General features: G+C 41.1%; 1 protein-coding gene across 3 annotated transcripts; it reads right to left on the bottom strand.

Annotated features, from left to right (window-relative positions):
* Positions 1-314: 314 nt before the first annotated feature.
* On the bottom strand, positions 315-17,130 carry LOC139465244 (uncharacterized). Of its 3 annotated transcripts, XM_071246918.1 has the most exons (4): positions 6,336-6,409; positions 4,583-4,608; positions 4,250-4,361; positions 315-2,325 (listed from the first exon to the last, which is right to left on the bottom strand). In XM_071246918.1, exons 3-4 carry the CDS (start codon positions 4,353-4,355, stop codon positions 1,559-1,561), a joined length of 873 nt encoding a protein of 290 aa, XP_071103019.1. In that variant the 5' UTR covers positions 4,356-4,361; positions 4,583-4,608; positions 6,336-6,409; the 3' UTR covers positions 315-1,558. The 3 variants fall into 3 exon arrangements, with proteins under 3 accessions (XP_071103019.1, XP_071103021.1, XP_071103018.1); XM_071246920.1 differs by lacking the exons at positions 4,583-4,608; positions 6,336-6,409 and adding an exon at positions 17,067-17,130; XM_071246917.1 differs by lacking the exon at positions 4,583-4,608 and having other exon boundaries at positions 6,336-6,422.
* Between the last annotated feature and the right edge of the window lie 1,187 nt (positions 17,131-18,317).

Here is an 18,317-nt window from a genome sequence, read left to right as displayed (position 1 = left end):
ACAGTCGGGACTAAAAAGTTAGTTCGTTATATCCGTTAGTTCGTTATAACCGTAGTTTAATGTACAGTAACCTACGTTTACACCGAACACGCTCATAACGAACTGAAAGATGTAACGAACTGGTTTTTGGGCACGTCCATTTGCTGTATATGTGCTTACAACGAACTGTGGTTATAAAGAACTAAAAGTAGTGGTCTCTTTGAGTTCGTTATAACCGTTGTTTACTGTATTTTCAATGAGATGTGACTTCGTAAGATCAAGTTGACTCTTAACAAAGATCCAGACGACAAAGATCCAAGGATGTATTTCGCACATATTTATTTCACATATATCCTGAGATGTAGCAAAAATATTCAATAAATAAAGTATCAGGCTGTTTATATAACAGTGTTACTTACCAATCGGTTGTTCAGATGTGACATACCATGGCGCTTATTAACAAAGTGGTCCCTTATGGGTATTGTTGTAGCGGGTCAGATTGAGTCTCAATTATGATTTGAAACGCTGGACTCGCTTCTCAAACAAATTTGGTCTTGGGCCAAACAGAAAATAAAACTAATCTGCTTCGGAACACGTTAAGAATGTTTCCAGAAAATACACGAAAAGACGCGATGCCACAAGAACGACTAGCATACAGAGCCTAGCTGCCACACCAAGCTTAAAACAAAGGAAAATGTCATATATTACAGTCTCGTGGTAGCTGAGAGGTGGCCAAAGGCATATAATAATCCTTGGGAGTTTTGTAAGTATGTGACGGGTTATTTGTTCGACCTCCATTCGACCACACACACACACACCCTAGGAAAGAACCACTGCCCGTGCGTTCTCCACTGTCAATATTCGCATGATTTCCTTTCGATACAAATTCAAGTGCTTCGCCACTTTATTTGTTCTACGTGCATGAGGAGCGGTCGGGTAGCCAAGTGGTTAAAGCGTTCGCTCGTCACACCGAAGACCCGGGTTCGATTCCCGACATGGGTACAATGTGAGAAGCCCATTTCTGGTGTCCCCCCGCCATGATATTGCTGGAATATTGCTAAAAACGGCGTGACACTATACTTATTCACCCACTCTTCATGCATAATACACTAAAACTCCTGTTAACCTCTTAAAACATAATTGTTTTCAGCCCAAGATTAAGCAACTTTCATTCTTTTTAGTCCTATTTTTCTCAAGCTGTTTTTTGTCGAAATCCTCACCAGAAGATAACATAGTTGGTCCCATCAAGCGATTGAATAACTTTGAAACATTCAAACAAATGTGCCTTGTGCCATTCAGAAAACAAAACAAATATGCTTCAGAACACGTTTTCAATGTTCCAGAAAAATCACGTAGAAGATTAGATACCACAAGAACGACTAGCATACTGAGCCAAACTCCCAAACCAAGCTTAAAATAACAATATACGTCACATATTACAGTCTGGTGATAATCGAGTTGTGTACAAATGATGTTATAAAAGTCAACACTTCTAATAAATACACGTTGTTGTGATATTGCCTTCACATGTATACTATGCGAGTTCATGACTTTGCAAGATAACACACAGACCTAATATTCAGGAACTCAAATCGAAGGTCATCTTGCATGTAAAAATAATACTAGCATTTTTCCTGATAACACAATACAAAGCATCAGCCTGTTCCCTTTGCCAGCACAATACTGTCAGACAATCACCTACCCGTGCATCACCATGGTGGCATACGGATAATTCCGAAACGTTGAGTTCGGACAACGTTTCCCCAAGATAAGGGAAACGTTTCTGCCTGCAGGCAAAATCAACGCACTCAAAACTATATCTCATAAACGCGTCTTTGTACAGAAACTTGTTTAAGTCCGTTTCATTCTCCAACACGGTCACAGACAAACAAAATGGCGACGGTGCAATTGGTACTTCCGGACACGTCCAACTTCCGGTAAGTGCTTGTTTGGCCGAGACTATGTCGGTCACGACACCTTTAAAGTTCGTATACCTGTCAACGAACCAATACGGTAATAGTTTCTGTCGTCTAGTCCTGACGTCAACGAGAATGTTTTCACTGAAACATCTGACAACAGATTTACCATTCAGCATGTTGATAAGCGTCTGGGTGGTTCGCACATATGGTTGTTTCACTTGGTACAGTCTAGTGAGGACTTTGTAGGGGAAGTAGGACAGCTTGTTGACTTCATAAAGCTGTGACCAGTCAAAAAGGTAGTGAGTCGAGAATGACATGAATTTGCTCCCCTCGTTCATTAGCTCCATGCCTTGACAGAAATTGTTGTACATGGAATGGCTGTTTCCATCGTCGATTAGTCTGCACAATGTCAGGGGAGTGATGGGACCTGCAGAAGTAATATTATTATTATACAATGCATATAAGATACCGCAAGTATCTGCTCAAATGTTTATTTGTTCCCCTACAAGAGGATCGGTACCCATTCCAGTTATCATTCAGGGCCCTGTTCCATAAAAGTGATCTTAGCGCTAAGTCGATCGTAACTCCCATTCTTTAACACTGACTTACTACAGCCGTAGCGCTAATATCGCTTAGTGGCCCTGATCTCCCGGCGATAACAACAAATAGCCTTGTAAACATTGTCGGTTCAAAGGCTGAATTCCAGTATGGTCACGAATGGGACACGATCTCAGCACCTGGCGCTTTAGACCGCTCGCCCAGTCAGATTGCCCTCACTCAGCTATATGGTGTTGTTGGTTTGTTGTTTAACGCGGCACTCAGCAATATTCCAGCTTTATGACGGCGGTCTGTAAATAATCAAGTCTGGACCAGACAATCCAGTGATTGACATCATAAGTACCGATCCACGCAATTAGGATACGATGACATGCATCAACCAATTCAGCGAGCCTGACCACCCGATCCTGTTAGTCAGTCGCCTCTTACGACAAGCATAGCCGCCTTTTACGACCAGCATGGGTTGCTGAAGACCTATTCTACCCTGGACCTTCACGGGTCCTCAGGTTCATGAGGGCGGCCTGTAAATACTCAAACATGCCATGACGCACGATTGCATGACACAGCGTGCTGGTAAAGAAGAATAGATATCTTGAATCTTTTATATCTCCCAGTTGTACACAGTTATAATGAACGTTCTCAAACCTTAATTTGATCGATTGTATAGAGCAGGGTTCACTCCCACGCTGCATCATGCCAAAATACGTTAAAAGATTGTACTTGTTATCCTTCCGGCCCTCGGCGTCAGCAGATAAGACCAGGACTGGCCGGCCGGAGTCTTATACTTTCAAAAAATTGTCTTAGTGGGGTATCCAGTTAAAACCTGGGGCATGGCATCTAAGTTGGCTAGCGCTAGAAAAACCGGCACAAATCCGGACTATTGCACGCACGCACGCAAGCAATGTTCGCACGCACGCGGCTTTTTAAGAGCAATAATCAGGACATCAAACCCCATTTCACCTTACCTCAGATAGGCGGGCAGAGGTAGTGATGATGGTGATTGTATAGGTAGAGTGCAACATGCGTCCAACAAATGTAATCCTAGTTAATAGTAACTGTATAATTTACTGAATCAAAGCAAGTAATTATGAATACAAATCTGTGTACGGAGTTGAACACAATTACTCTTGTGAGACGTCAAAATCACCTACCAAATACTTTTGTTTGTTTGTTGTTTAACGCCGCACTCAGCAATATTCCAGCTATATGACGGTCTGTAAATAATCGAGTCTGGACCAGACAATCCACGTACTGGCATCATGAGCATCGGTCCACGCAATTGGGATCGATGACCTGCATCAACAAAGTCAGCGAGGCTGACCACACGATCCGGTTAGTCGCCTCTTACGACAAGCAAGCATGGGTTGCTTCCCAGGATCTTCATTGTCCATCTACCTAATAAATGGATTTATCAACAACCAAATCAATTGAATATGTGCCTTTATTACTTGCCCGTGAAGAGATCACCCGTTTAATAAACATACAGCTGTCGCTCGTCAGATAGCAGAACCTTTTCACTCGTTTCATAAAACTGGTATTACACGGGGGCTCGTTTAGTATTCTATATTTAATTACTGTTGCATAAATATGTACAGTGTAAAATATCATTTAATAAAAAGACTGGAAGAAGCTTTAAAGAAACTGTTTACTTCGGCAATCCAAAAACGAAGAAGTCTGAAACAGAGGTGAGTGAGACAGAGAATGAATGGAGTTTTACGTCATTTTGATCTCTATTCCCACTAAATTCAAAGCACGCACTTGATCCCTATTCCCACTAAATACAAAGCACGCACCTGAATTGGCACAGCGTCCTTTGTAAGGTATGCATGGCGTCACGTCCTCCTCGTTCTCCAAGTGTTGAGGATTAAAGGTGATCCCGAAGGCAACGTTCTCAGTCATCAGAATCTGCAATAGAAGTTCCAATGTATCTCGGTACAATAACTTTGCTTGTTTGTTGTTTAACGCTGCACTCAATATTCCAGCTATATGACTGCGGTCTGTAAATAATTGAGTCTGGATCAGACAATCTGTCAAATAGCTGGAATATTGCTGTGTGCCGTATTAAACAACACACAAACATCTTACCTGCAATCCCTAGGTCGGGATGAAATAGTTTGAGGATTTACCTTTATGCCTTGATCTGGACCGCAGTCTGTAAGGGAAAAGACACATTGTCAAACAACAAGCTGCGATTGACCACTTTGTAAAAGGTATTGTGAGTTCATAGCTTCCGACCACGGAAAAGGTGCCACTTTACACTTGTCTGGGGGATACACAAAGTACGTGATCTAGACTACCAGTTGTCGGACTTTCATTTCTGTGGAAGCCTCGGTGGCTGAGTGGGTTATATAGCTGACTTTGTGTGCTGGCGATAAGGTGCTCACTCTGGCAGTGTGGGTTCGAATCCCGGACGGGTCTCAACCCAAAAAGTACGAGAATCTGTACTTTAGTATAAAAAAGTGTCATCGTATCCCAATTGCGTAGATTGATGCTCATGATGTCAATCACAATATATATATATATATATATATATATATATATATATTATTATTATTATTATTATTATGATACAGCACTTATCCAGGTACCAGTTGGTATCTGCTCAAATGCGGTTTATTTGTTCCCCGGCCAGTGGTGCCGTATGCATTGTCTTGTCCAGATTCAATTATTACTGACCGCCATCGTATAGCTTGAATATTGCTGTGTGGCGTCGAATAACAACAAACAACTGTCTATCAACTGAACGTTATCTGAAACTACACATCCGTTATTACACGCCATTCACAAATCTCACGCGCATTTGCTTCTTACGGATGTTTTAATAACGAATTTATATTCCCCAAATATCCATCACGGGTGATTAGTGGCGCTGTACATATACAATAGGCACATGTTAAAAGTACAAGTTAGAGTACGTTGTCAAATGTTTAGTGGGGCAGATGGGAAAATATTTCCTTGTGTTCGCTGCAGAAAAAAATGACAGTGTTCGATGATGTGGTGTAGGGGAGGCTACTCTAAATTAACTTCGATATTTACACGCTCTCAAGACATCAAACGTGTTCATCACCCCACTAAACCACCGCACAATTCGATATTTCTCTACGTTAAAGACAAGTGAGATAATACAATGAAGAGACAGGTTTGTCTTTTTCCAAACCCTTCATCCAATGCCTTATCAACAGCAAATTAAGCAACCACCCAACCAGACATGGGTGCGTGTAATCTCGCACGTAAACAAACATTCGTACCTGACGTCTGTCAGAACACACTCCAAGGGTACAAGGTTTAGAGTGCAGGTGGATTATTAATGACCGCCTTTCACTTATTAATTTTCCATTCCCCTTTTGAACAATATGCAAACGAAAAACGTATTAAAGAATATTGTTTATAAAAACGTCATTGTCTAAATATTGGTCTTCAAAAATGTGAATTGTATTTCATGCATTGTCTCTTGAACATAGGTTGATGTCTTGCCTTTTTTTTTTTAAGTGACGCAACCATATTATTATTAACACTATCGCTGGACCATTAGTAAACGACACTGAATGGTTTTTTTGTTCATAAACACTACATAAAAAGACACCCGTTGTGACTGATTAGTGAATTGCGTCATTGCAAATGTATTAGAGGAACCAGCTTGGCACCAGACGATATATCATGATTCAATATTCGAAATGCCGACTGAGTAAATCAAATAACATAAATGTAAACATTGAGCGAAATCCGAGGCTCTTGTTTGGAGATCACGGCTCAGTGGTCATATATATTACGATCTGGTTCAAATGTTACACAAAGATAATATATTGAATACAATTATAATACAACTTCTGGCATCAAAATTAAACTCAGGTTGCATTCATAATATATTGCCATTCTTACCTGCTTTGAATATTTCGAAAAATTCATCCGTTCCGTGTGCGACGCCGCGAACAGATTTACGACAGTTGCACCAGCTCGTGATGAACCTTTCAGTCACACGAGTCTCCGCCTTCTCATCCTGATAATATTGTAATATCAGGTTGAAGTTCAAGGCCGTTTGTACGATGTGCCGACTGTCATGTACACTTGCCGGCTCGGGTGGTTCCGTACGTTTCCGGCAAAAACGGAAACCTTTCGTTACAAATCGATGTTTTAGGCTTGTTCAATGTAATGTTTCGTTTTGAATATTGTTAGGAATGGAATAACGTGTGTGCACACTTCCAAACATGGCTACTGGACATGTTTGTTAAGCTTGTAATTAAACATGAAACATATGAACACCAATGCCATTTAGAAAGTGGTCAAATGTAACAAATGCTACACCTAAAGTGGCAATTAGGTGCCTCACTCTGGTAGTGTGGGTTCGAATCGAATCCCGAACTACGGCCTTGCAAAAGCACTAGAATCTGTACTTTATTAAGAAAGTGTTATCCCAAATATAACATTTGTTACATTCGACCACTTTCTAAATGGCATTGTGTGTTCGTATCTTTCAGAGGGATACACAAAGTACGTGATCTGGACTACCAGTTCTATTTTTGTGGAAGCCTCGGTGGCTGAATGGGTGAGATCGCTGACTTTGTGTGCTGACGACGAGGTGTCTCATTCTGGCAGTGTATATTGATATGTGCCTTTTAATTATGTGGTATTTTTTTAAACTGAGCAGCATCGCTATAACCGACAGAGGTAAATGTATTTGCTTTGCTATGTGTGCGTGCGTGCGTGCGTGTGTACGTGCGTGCGTGTGTGTGTGTGTGATTGCCATGTTGGATCTGTTTCTAATTGGAATATTCCTTCAATAAAATTATCTTATCGTATCATAGGAGTTATCCATAGCGGAGCTACTGAATTATTTTATGTCCGCTTCTCTAGATAACGTCATCCAAGGGATTTAACTCTGTCGACATTGATCACACGATTATCCCTTGGTGGAATCGGTGAAACATTATGACGGTGTCCAGTGCTCTCCCTTCATCGAATATTCAACACAAATGATATAGTTACTTTATAGTTGATATACTGTAAGAGAGAGAATTTCTAGATGTCAACTTTTATATCATGAAGAGCACAGCGTTTAACAGTATATGCTTACTCTTTCACCTAAGTTTTCTCTCTTATGAGTATCGCTTCTAAACGCCATTCAAAGACGTAATATGCAGTAGTTCTGAAAATACAATTTTCAAACGTGCTTGATTCGATCACGAATGTATGAACTCTGTGAACCTATTTATTGCCGCAAGTCGAGGAACAATGAAACCGCGAAGTTAAAGAATTTACGTTGATACCCTTTTCTAACAACACTTCTGTAGATAACCTTTACAAACATCACTTCTGTAGATAACCTTTACAAACAACACTTCTGTAGATAACCTTTTTAAAGATCACTTCTGTAGATAACCTTTACAAACATCACTTCTGTAGATAACCTTTACAAACATCACTTCTGTAGATAACCTTTACAAACATCACTTCTGTAGATAACCTTTACAAACAACACTTCTGTAGATAACCTTTTTAAAGCACACTTCTGTAGATAACCTTTACAAACATCACTTCTGTAGATAACCTTTACAAACATCACTTCTGTAGATAACCTTTACAAACATCACTTCTGTAGATAACCTTTACAAACATCACTTCTGTAGATAACCTTTACAAACATCACTTCTGTAGATAACCTTTACAAACATCACTTCTGTAGATAACCTTTACACACATCACTTCTGTAGATAACCTTTACAAACAACACTTCTGTAGATAACCTTTATAAACATCACTTCTGTAGATAACCTTTACAAACATCACCTCTGCAGATAACCTTTTTAAAGATCACTTCTGTAGATAACCTTTACAAACATCACTTCTGTAGATAACCTTTACAAACATCACTTCTGTAGATAACCTTTACAACATCACTTCTGTAGATAACCTTTACAAACATCACTTCTGCAGATAACCTTTTTAAAGATCACTTCTGTAGATAACCTTTACAAACATCACTTCTGTAGATAACCTTTACAAACATCACTTCTGTAGATAACCTTTACAAACATCACTTCTGTAGTTAACCTTTACAAACATCACTTCTGTAGATAACCTTTACAAACATCACTTCTGTAGATAACCTTTTTAAAGCTCACTTCTGTAGATAACCTTTACAAACATCACTTCTGTAGATAACCCTTACAAACATCACTTCTGTAGATGACCTTTACAAACATCAGTTCTGCAGATAACCTTTACAAACATCACTTCTGTAGATAAATTTTACAAACATCACTTCTGTAGATAACTTTACAAACATCACTTCTGTAGATAACCTTTACAAACATCACTTCTGTAGATAACCTTTACAAACATCATTTCTGTAGATAACCTTTACAAACATTACTTCTGTAGATAACCTTTACAAACATCACTTCTGTAGATAACCTTTTCAAACAACACTTCTGTAGATAACCTTTTGAAAGATCACTTCTGTAGATAACCTTTACAAACATCACTTCTGTAGATAACCTTTACAAACATCACTTGTGCAGATAACCTTTTTAAAGATCACTTCTGCAGATAACCTTTTTAAAGATCACTTCTGTAGATAACCTTTACAAACATCACTTCTGTACATAACCTTTACAAACATCACTTCTGTAGATAACCTTTACAAACATCACTTCTGTAGATAACCTTTTTAAAGCTCACTTCTGTAGATAACCTTTACAAACATCACTTCTGTAGATAACCCTTACAAACATCACTTCTGTAGATGACCTTTACAAACATCAGTTCTGCAGATAACCTTTACAAACATCACTTCTGTAGATAAATTTTACAAACATCACTTCTGTAGATAACTTTACAAACATCACTTCTGTAGATAACCTTTACAAACATCACTTCTGTAGATAACCTTTACAAACATTACTTCTGTTGATAACCTTTACAAACAACGCTTCTTTAGAGAACCTTTTCAAATAACAACGTCCTACGTTTCAGTTATCACCTGAACCATTTCGACCAGCCCGTTTAATGATTTTCCATGCAATTTCATTGCAACTTCACTTGACAACATGCAGGTCGCGTTGAAGCTATAAAGGTAAGGGCGACGGGTAGTGTTTGAATAAAATGTGTCATGCTGCCATCAGGACCCACAGGCTTTTGAAGCTGCAGACCCTGACTAAACTCATCATGCCATCATTTGATAAACAGCAGCATATTGTGACAAATAAATCGAAACGTAAATTTACTACAGGCAATATGGATCCATACCAATTTGAAAACGACGGGTCCGACACGAGATGTACATGCCACGGGCCTTCGGGCATGTGCTTATTTCGAACACTGGTGACGGGTGGCCCACTCGCCCAAGGCGTCGCAGTTCACTGTGTCCCTAGGCGTGTCAGGAACTTGTGATCGTGGGTTCGAATCCCAGATTCGCCCTGGTTTGTCAGCACCATACCTGTGTTGATGAGTTTCAGCATAGCACATTGCTAATGTGTGCACTTCAGGAAGTAATGTACGTTAGTGAGTGAGTGAGTGAGTTAAGTTTAACGCCGCTTTTAACAGTATTCCAGTTGTATCGCGGCGTGTCAGCTTAATGTGGGAGGAAAGCCCGAAGTGATGCAGGACCTGAGACATTTACCACTTCGGTGAAACTCACGAGCACGGGTATGGTGCTGACAAACTGCACAGCGAATTTCGGCGCCTTAGACGATTTGGGCCCTTAATGTACGTTGAGCCCTTGCCCTAAAACTTTACAAAATAATACTATACTCTAAGGTTTAACTATAGAGTACACGACAAATATGGTTATAATGTCATTGGAAAACCACGATATCGTGAAGTGGTGGGGAGGAAGCAGGTAACCTCACCTCACCTAATTATGAAAGAGATCTTGGGCGTTTATCATCGAGCATGAGTATGATGCTGACAAACAAATCGGCGCGAATCAATGATTCGAATATCCCCGCGTATTCGAGTCATGGGATCCTGGCACTTCTAAGGGGCGCAACTCAAATGCGCCACCCGAGTCATAAGTGTGACCTTACATTTATAGTGGAGCTCTGGTCATGTTTTGGGAATGTGTTTTTAGCATGTGTTTTTTTTTCCAACGTAATTCAAGGATTCGAACCTGGATGATATTCGAATCATAGGATCCTGGCACGCCTAAGGGATGAAACACCGCTTAGACAACTGTGGCACCCGTATCATAAGTGAAAACTTCATTTATGCATTGCTTTGCTGTGATCGTTTTGTTTGAAGTGTGTTTTCAGATTGGCCTTTTCAACGATTTCTTGTTTCTGCATCTATCATATGCACGGGTTTAATGTCGTCAGACCAGAGCTAAAATGGAAACTGGTTGCTCTCCCCTTCAAATTACAGTGCACAAATAAACTGAATATGTTAATATACCGTATTTCCTCTCAATAAACCCCGCCCTCCAAGAAGAGCCGGTTACGAAGCAGTGTACAACACAATAAGCACTGACTAATTGGCGCCGGGTAGGTTAGATTTAAATTCCTTTTCCCTGAAATAAATAAAGACTTAGAAACGAAGCATCCCGTTTTAGCACTTTCTGTCTTTAGCACAAAATGGCAAAAATCGAATGTCACTTCCGCCTCCGTGGTCTAGTGGTAGAGCGTCCGCCCGGAGAGCGGAAGGTCCGGGGTCTATCCCAGTTCGCGTCATACCAAAAGACGTTATAAGGTGGTACTTGTTGCTTCCCTGTCTGGCGCTCGGCATTAAGGGGCTAAAACAAGGACTGGTCGGCTCGGAGTCAGTATACTGTGTCTGAGTGGGGTATTCATGTCAAACTGCGGCATGGTATCTCAGTGTGCTAGCACTATAAATCGGCATTAGTCCGGACTAGTACAAGCAGCCACACAAACACACACACGTACATGCACGTCGCTATATAAGTGCAATAATCTTGGACGCGACGTTAAACCCCATTTCACCTCACCTCACCTCACCTCGTTAGGTTAGGTTTGATGTTTAACGCCGCAGTCAAAAATATTCCAGCTATATGACGGCGGTCTGTAAATAATCGAGGCTGGACCAGACAATCCAGTGATTGATATCATGAGCATCGATCCATGCAATTGGGATCGATGACATGTATCAACCAAGTCAGCGAGCCTGACCACCCGATCCCGTTAGTCTCCTTTAACGACAAGCATAGTCGCCTTTTACGGCAAGCATGGGTTGCTGAAGATCTATTCTACCCTGGATCTTCACGGGCCTAAGCGAGGGGCGCTTATTAGAGGAAATACGGTATATTCATGGCAGTCATTTATACTTGACGCATTCAGTATATTTCTAGGTTAATTATTTGAGTTTTTCATATACCACTGTTATAAAATGAATATTGTTAATGTGTAGTTATTGCGTACGTGTGTGTTTCTATAGTCACTGTTGATAACATTCTCTTGTTACAGTGATACAACAGTCCTGTGTTAGTACGCCTGTACCTGACACGAACGATGTATACGCTGCATCAACTGATCCATTACAAATAGAAAAAGAAGGAGGGAGGGGGCGGGGTCGTTTAAAGGTACGTTTAGTTTAAATGGGGTTTAACGTCGCGTTCAAGATTTTTGCACCTTATAGCGACGTGCGTGCGTGCGTGCGTACGAGCGTGCGTGCGGGTGTGCGTGCGTGATGATTGTGCTCGTCTAATGCCGGTTTTATAGTACAAGTTTGAAATACCATGCCGCAGTGGAATACCCCATCCAGACACTGTGCACTGACGCCGTGCAGACCAGTCCTTGTTTTATCCCCTTAATGCCGATCGCCAGGCAGGGTTACAAGTTCCTTCTTTTAACGTCTTTTGGTATGACACGGCCGGGGATCGAACCACCGACCTTCCGCTAACAGTGCAGACGCTCTATCCACTAGACCACGGAGGGGGCCCAAAGTAGAGGTGGTAGGTTAATAAGTAATTACAACGTGTATAATTAAAAATAGCATAGTACCATTTGGAAGCTTTGGCCCATCATATCCGGTACGATTCCCCACATAGAGTTACAATGGGTACTATTCTAGTGCCACCCGCCATGCTAGGGTCAGGGTTGGCCCATCAGTCTAAGGCGCCACAATTCACTGTGCGTCTAAGGCGTGACAGAACCCTACGATCATGGGTTCGAATCCCAGACTTGCCCTGATTGTGTTTCTAAGTTTGTCAGTGCCAGTACCGCGCTCGTCGGTTTCACCCAAGCGGTAAACGTCTGAGACCTGCATCACTTCGGCCTTTCCTCCCACATTAAGCTGACACGCTGTGATATAACTGGAATACTGTTAAAAGAGGCGTTAAACCCAACTCGCACACTGATATCACTCTATGTTCCCCGCCCCATCAAATAGAACCACGTAATATCGCGATTATAATAATTTTAATGAAGAGAGCTGCATGTGCACTGTAACTTATAAAGTGAAAAGCCGATAAGTAATATTACTTACACTGATGGCAAAAATTGTCAGTGACGCTTTTAAAAAATGTCAATTCTGCTGACGATAAACTTCACTGAGTTTTGATGACGTGGTTACAAGGCGGGTGGACCTGTGAAGATCCGGGGTAGAATAGGTCTTCCGCAACCCATGCTTGCCGTAAAAGGCGACCATGCTTGTCGTTAAAGGAGACTAACGGGATCGGGTGGTCGGGCTCGCTGACTTGGTTGATGCAAGTCATCGGTCCCAATTGCGTGGATCGATGCTCATGATATTAATCACTGGATTGTCTGGTCCTGACTCGATTATTTACAGACCGCCGTCATATAGCTGGAATATTGCTGAGTGCGGCGTTTAACAACAAACAAACAAACAAACAAATACAATGCGGGTAAGGGTCGGCAGTGGTGAACGAAAATATCCTGGTAAAAGTGCCGTCACCTCCTACATTCTCTCACTCATAGGTAGGGTTCATGATTCGATATGTATGTTACACGTATCTACATCATTCTGTTAATTCAGCATGACAAATCTCTCCAACAAATATTCTAACGCTGCTTCCAAGATCTTGTATTATAAACGCATGTGCCTGGCAACGTGAAACCGTTCGCCTAAACGCAGCGCACTCCTTCTTGTAACCACCACACCCATGTACTAATCGGTTTGTCTCCGCTGATCAATGTAAGTGTCCGTTAACGTGTTCTAAGCCGTAATTGAACGCTGTTCTTGCAGCACGCCCATGTATACTACAGTAATAACATTGATTGACACCAGTTGCAATCTGACATACTGACGTTAAAGACATGCTGGAGGACGTAACAAATATCATTAAGACGATCTGAGTAATATCTATTAAACATACTATCAACGACTCAATATCCACAGCACACTTTGGTACCAGCGACCATTTTTAAACTGAGGAGCAAAAGAAACTATACCTCTCAGTTCATCTATCATATGTTTGATTTTCTAATGAGTGAGTGAGTTGGGTTTAACACCGCTTTTAACAGTATTACAGTTATATCGTGGCGTGTCAGCTTAATGTGGGAGGAAAGCCCGAAGTGATGCAGGTCTCAGACGTTTACCACTTTGGTGAAGCCCACGACCACGGGTATGGTGCTGACAAACCTAGAAACATAATCGGGGCGACCGGGATTCGAACCAACAATTATAGGTTTCTGGTGTACCCAAGGAACGCAACTCTGCACAGCGAATCGCGGCGCCTAAGACGACTGGACCACCCGTGCCGCCGATTTTCAAATGAAAATATCCAAGTTAGCTGTATTACATCCCCAAAAAGGAACTGTACTTTGTACTTAAAGAACACTTCTTCATGGTTTTAATTTTTTTTATACAACTTTTTAAAACTTTTACAAATTAAAACGAAAGATATGCCGAAAATCAAGACATTTGCCTTTTTCGACATAAATGTATATTTCAAACATGGTAGGGGTTATATCGCTGCAAATTCATTTCTTGCCCCAGTCTTCCGTGAATCAATTTATTTTTACACAAATTTACCCAGCCATTGATTTTTTTACAAACTGTTGCAGAAATGATTGATGGTTAAATATAATCAAATTTAACGACACCTCTTTCAATTTTCAATTATACATGTTCATAAAAAAACTCGGTATACTTTCTTTGGCCCGTATGTTTACATTAGAAACCCCACGTGGTCAGTCATCCAAAATACAGCAAGCTTTATGAAAACGACCTTACAAACACAAAACAATATCAAAGATCCAATAAAACACAAAGTATGATATCCGTTCAAATATACATCAAACAGTAAGATATCAACGATGCAAAGACATTTATAATATTTATTATATTTGAATCCAGAAGATTTAGTTTTGTTATAACTTTTTTTTAGAAATGCAATAACATGTAGAATAATTTCTGTTTATTATCGACAAAATCGCAATCGAGAAATAGCCTTTGTGTACTGTTTATGTATCAAAGAATCACGTATGTCTGTAAACCCTACATATATATGACATATCATGTATATATACCATGAATGAACATTGTATTGTAATGAGTGAGTGAGTTGGGTTTAACGCCGCTTTTAACATTATTCCAGCTATATCACGGCGTGTCAGCTTAATGTGGGAGGAAAGCCCGAAGTGATGCAGGTCTCAGACGGTTACCACTTCGTTGAAACCCACGATCACGGGTATGGTGCTGACAAACCTAGAAACATAATCGGGGCGAACCGGGATTCGAACCCACAATCATAGGTTTCTGGCGTGCCCAATGGACGCAACTCTGCACAGCGAATCGCGGTGCCTTAGACGACTGGGCCACCCGTGCCCCCGTATTGTAATATTAGACGGGTATACGATGTAATAAACAGATAACAAATATTGAACACGGCACTGAAAGAACGCAATCAGATTTTGTAAATCACGCTGATCCGGTAGTTTTTCGTATATGTACAACACACTGACAGTTTTGCTTCATCGACACATGCATATATTAAACACAAAAATACGGTTATGTTATTTTCACATTTTCACGTTTTTCGGGAAAACATAGTTGTGATATTAATATACGAAAAAGACATATCTGGTAATTTACGCAGCTTTAATTAACATTTAACATTCATTACGAATCGGGTAGCATCAAAACTTCACTTTAACAGGGCGGAAGAATTCAACAAGAAACCTTATTACACCGTTATTAAGTAACTGATTGTTCAATGATACACTGACCTGTTCTTGAGGACACAGATTTTGAAGTTACGGAAAGAATGCAGGTAAATCTCAAAAATTGGGAGCAGGAGTCTGTCACATATTTGAGTGAGTGAGTGATTTGAATTTGAACGGTATTCCAGTTATATCACGGCGTGTCAGCTTGATGTGGGGAAGAGAGCCCTAAGTAATGCAGGCCTCAGACGTTTATCACCTTGGTGATACCCACAAGCACGGGTATGGTGCTGATAAACCTAGAAAAATAATCAGGGCAAACCAGGATTCGAACCCACGATCATAGGTTTCTGGCGTGCTCAAGAGACGCAACTTTGTACAGCGAATTGCAGAGCTCTTAGGCGACTGAGCCACCCCAATCAGATCTTAGTTCTCGCTACCGCTAAACTAAGATCTGAGGACATACCATTACGTGTCACGTCACACCGACCTTGCGCGAACTTTGACCGACCTATGGAATGACCAATCCCATCATCAGAAGGCGGCTTTCTCGTGCTTTACGGCACTAATTTCAAATTGGCGACTACGCTTCGAAACATATTTTGACAAATTCTCGATTACAAATTTGAAACCTGAACAAAAAAACATCCTGGAATGGCTAATAGATGTTCTAGATTGTAAGGATTCAGTCGTTAAACCCGTAACTATCGTTCGGAATACACCATGTTAAAGTTTTCGAGGTTGCATGATTAGAAATCACATTCCGACTGTAACTTTCATAATCTGGTAAGCGACGCTCTGATTAGTCGGATGAAAGGTCGTTCTGACGTGACCTCTAATGGGATGTCTTCAGATCTTTGTTTAGCGGTCGCGAAAACTAAGTTCTGATTTTTATGAGATTGGAGCCACCCGTACCCCACCCTTCTGTGTAGAGATGATGGCTGTCTATCACGCCTTCGATGACCAGGCCACCCACACCCTTAGTTCTGAAGGACGAAGGTGTCAAGCTGGTATCGATTCGCTGTCCCAACAGTTCAATCATTGTATAGAAAAGCATTAGAACAGACTTGGAAACTGACGGCTGATGCGTTTTCGCCCTTGGTTATCACAATTTATGAAACATTTCCTAGTGTGTTGTAGAATGGATGGGACGCGATGAAGGTGTTCATTGGAAGGTTAATGGGATTGGATCAAGTTATGCAACTTTGAGTCAGTGGGTGGTTAGGGTTTCACATCGCTTTTAGCCATATTCCAGCAATACCGGAAATGGGCATCACCAAGAGTGCCCATGTGGTAAATCGAACCCGAGTCTTTGACGTAACAAGCGAGCGCTTTAACCACTAAGCTACCTCACCTCCCTGACAAGTATAATACTGAGACACGAAGCTTATATGGTGTTAGGGGCGGTGGGGTAGCCTAGTGGTTAAAGCGTTCGCTCGCCAAGCTGAGGACGTTGGTTCGAGTTCGAATGCGTGAAGCTTATTTCTGGTGTCATATTGCAGGAAAATTGCTAAAAGTGGCGTTAAACCATAGTCACTCATTCACTCTTCTAGCCGAGAAAAGATCCCTGTTCGTTTTTATTTCCTTGTGCATTCTCTCTCTTTTTTTTATCAGTATTGTTCTTGTCAAGGGCGTATCACTGTATTTCGAATTTGTCGTTTAGGAAGTGTCTGCCCTTGCTTGCACTTGTCATTCATTGTTGAGTTGTGAGTGTGTAACAATCAGGTAGTCACGATATGAGCTGTTTAATCTCCATCTTGTTCCTGGTTCAATGGAGTGTTTTTAAGTGTTTTCAAATAGGATGTAAACGTTTTGTCAACACGTCGTTCAGTTAATGTTGTTCAGTCACGTAAGTTTTAGTCACGCTTTGTAACTTATGATTTTACACAACACGTCGCCACACAAATTGGTACTTTCTACCACTTAACCTGCTAACATTTCTCTGCCTGGTTCCCTGAGTCGGCTGCGCATGTGCTATAGCGTAAGCGCAACCTACCCAGGAAACCAGGCTGACTTTTACCCACGTGGGGATTCCAGGTTAGATTGTAGTAACACGTGACCTATGCTAATCCTATAAGAGGCGACAAATGAATCGGGTGGTCAGGCCTGGTGACTTGGATGATTGCATGTCATCGTATTCCGACAGCCTGGCATGATTACTTACAGGCCCTCGTATTATATAGCTGTAATATTGCTGACGGTGTCTTTCCTCTCGCATTTAAACTAAATACCGTTACCTTACTGAAATACGGCTTTTAATACTACATTAAACCCTCCTACAAACGGTTGTGTCGCAGAGAAGGTATACATTTCTTACGCAAACCTTTTTATGCACACTTATTTTACATTAAGGCTTAGTCAAGTTTTCAAGACGTTTAATGGAAGACGTGGCGGACATTTCCAAATTTGACGCATCAGTGACACAAATTATATCCGAAGCAATTCTCTATTGGCAGGATAACCTCGTGGTTAACCTCCTGGTTAATCGTTGGTAATGCCGAAGACTCCAGTTCTACTGCACACTGCTGGAATACTCAAGTACTTCAACGTTTGTGGCGTAGAGTAGTTGGATGGGTGATCGCAATCGGCAGCTTGACTGCTATGAGTTTCTACGGCTTCGGTCCTGCCCTACGCAGAAAAACGTGTAGCACGTGTGGTGCCTCCATGGACAAGTGGCTTTGTTCGAAATATCGCTCTGTTCATCCAGCAAGTACCCGGTATAGGATGAAATCAGTTGTCCAAAAAGGCTAAGAACTGCATAGCTTCGGGGTTGCCTCACACTTCAAAT

This window comes from Haliotis cracherodii, unplaced genomic scaffold, assembly GCF_022045235.1.
Source record: "Haliotis cracherodii isolate W230 unplaced genomic scaffold, xgHalCrac1.p SCAF_18, whole genome shotgun sequence".
Taxonomy (NCBI): Eukaryota; Metazoa; Mollusca; class Gastropoda; order Lepetellida; family Haliotidae; genus Haliotis; species Haliotis cracherodii.
Note: the sequence above shows the minus strand (reverse complement) of the source record. Positions and strands in the feature narration are given on the sequence as shown.

Bases quoted from the DNA above. Each gene is read 5' to 3' on its own strand.
- LOC139465244 (XM_071246917.1), bottom strand. From the start codon at position 6,362: ATGAATTTTTCGAAATATTCAAAGCAG. The intron at 4,362-6,335 runs GTAAGAATGGCA...CTTCTATTGCAG, and splicing joins TTTCGAAATATTCAAAGCAG to ATTCTGATGACTGAGAACGT. The intron at 2,326-4,249 runs GTGCGTGCTTTG...TTACTTCTGCAG, and splicing joins AGGACGCTGTGCCAATTCAG to GTCCCATCACTCCCCTGACA.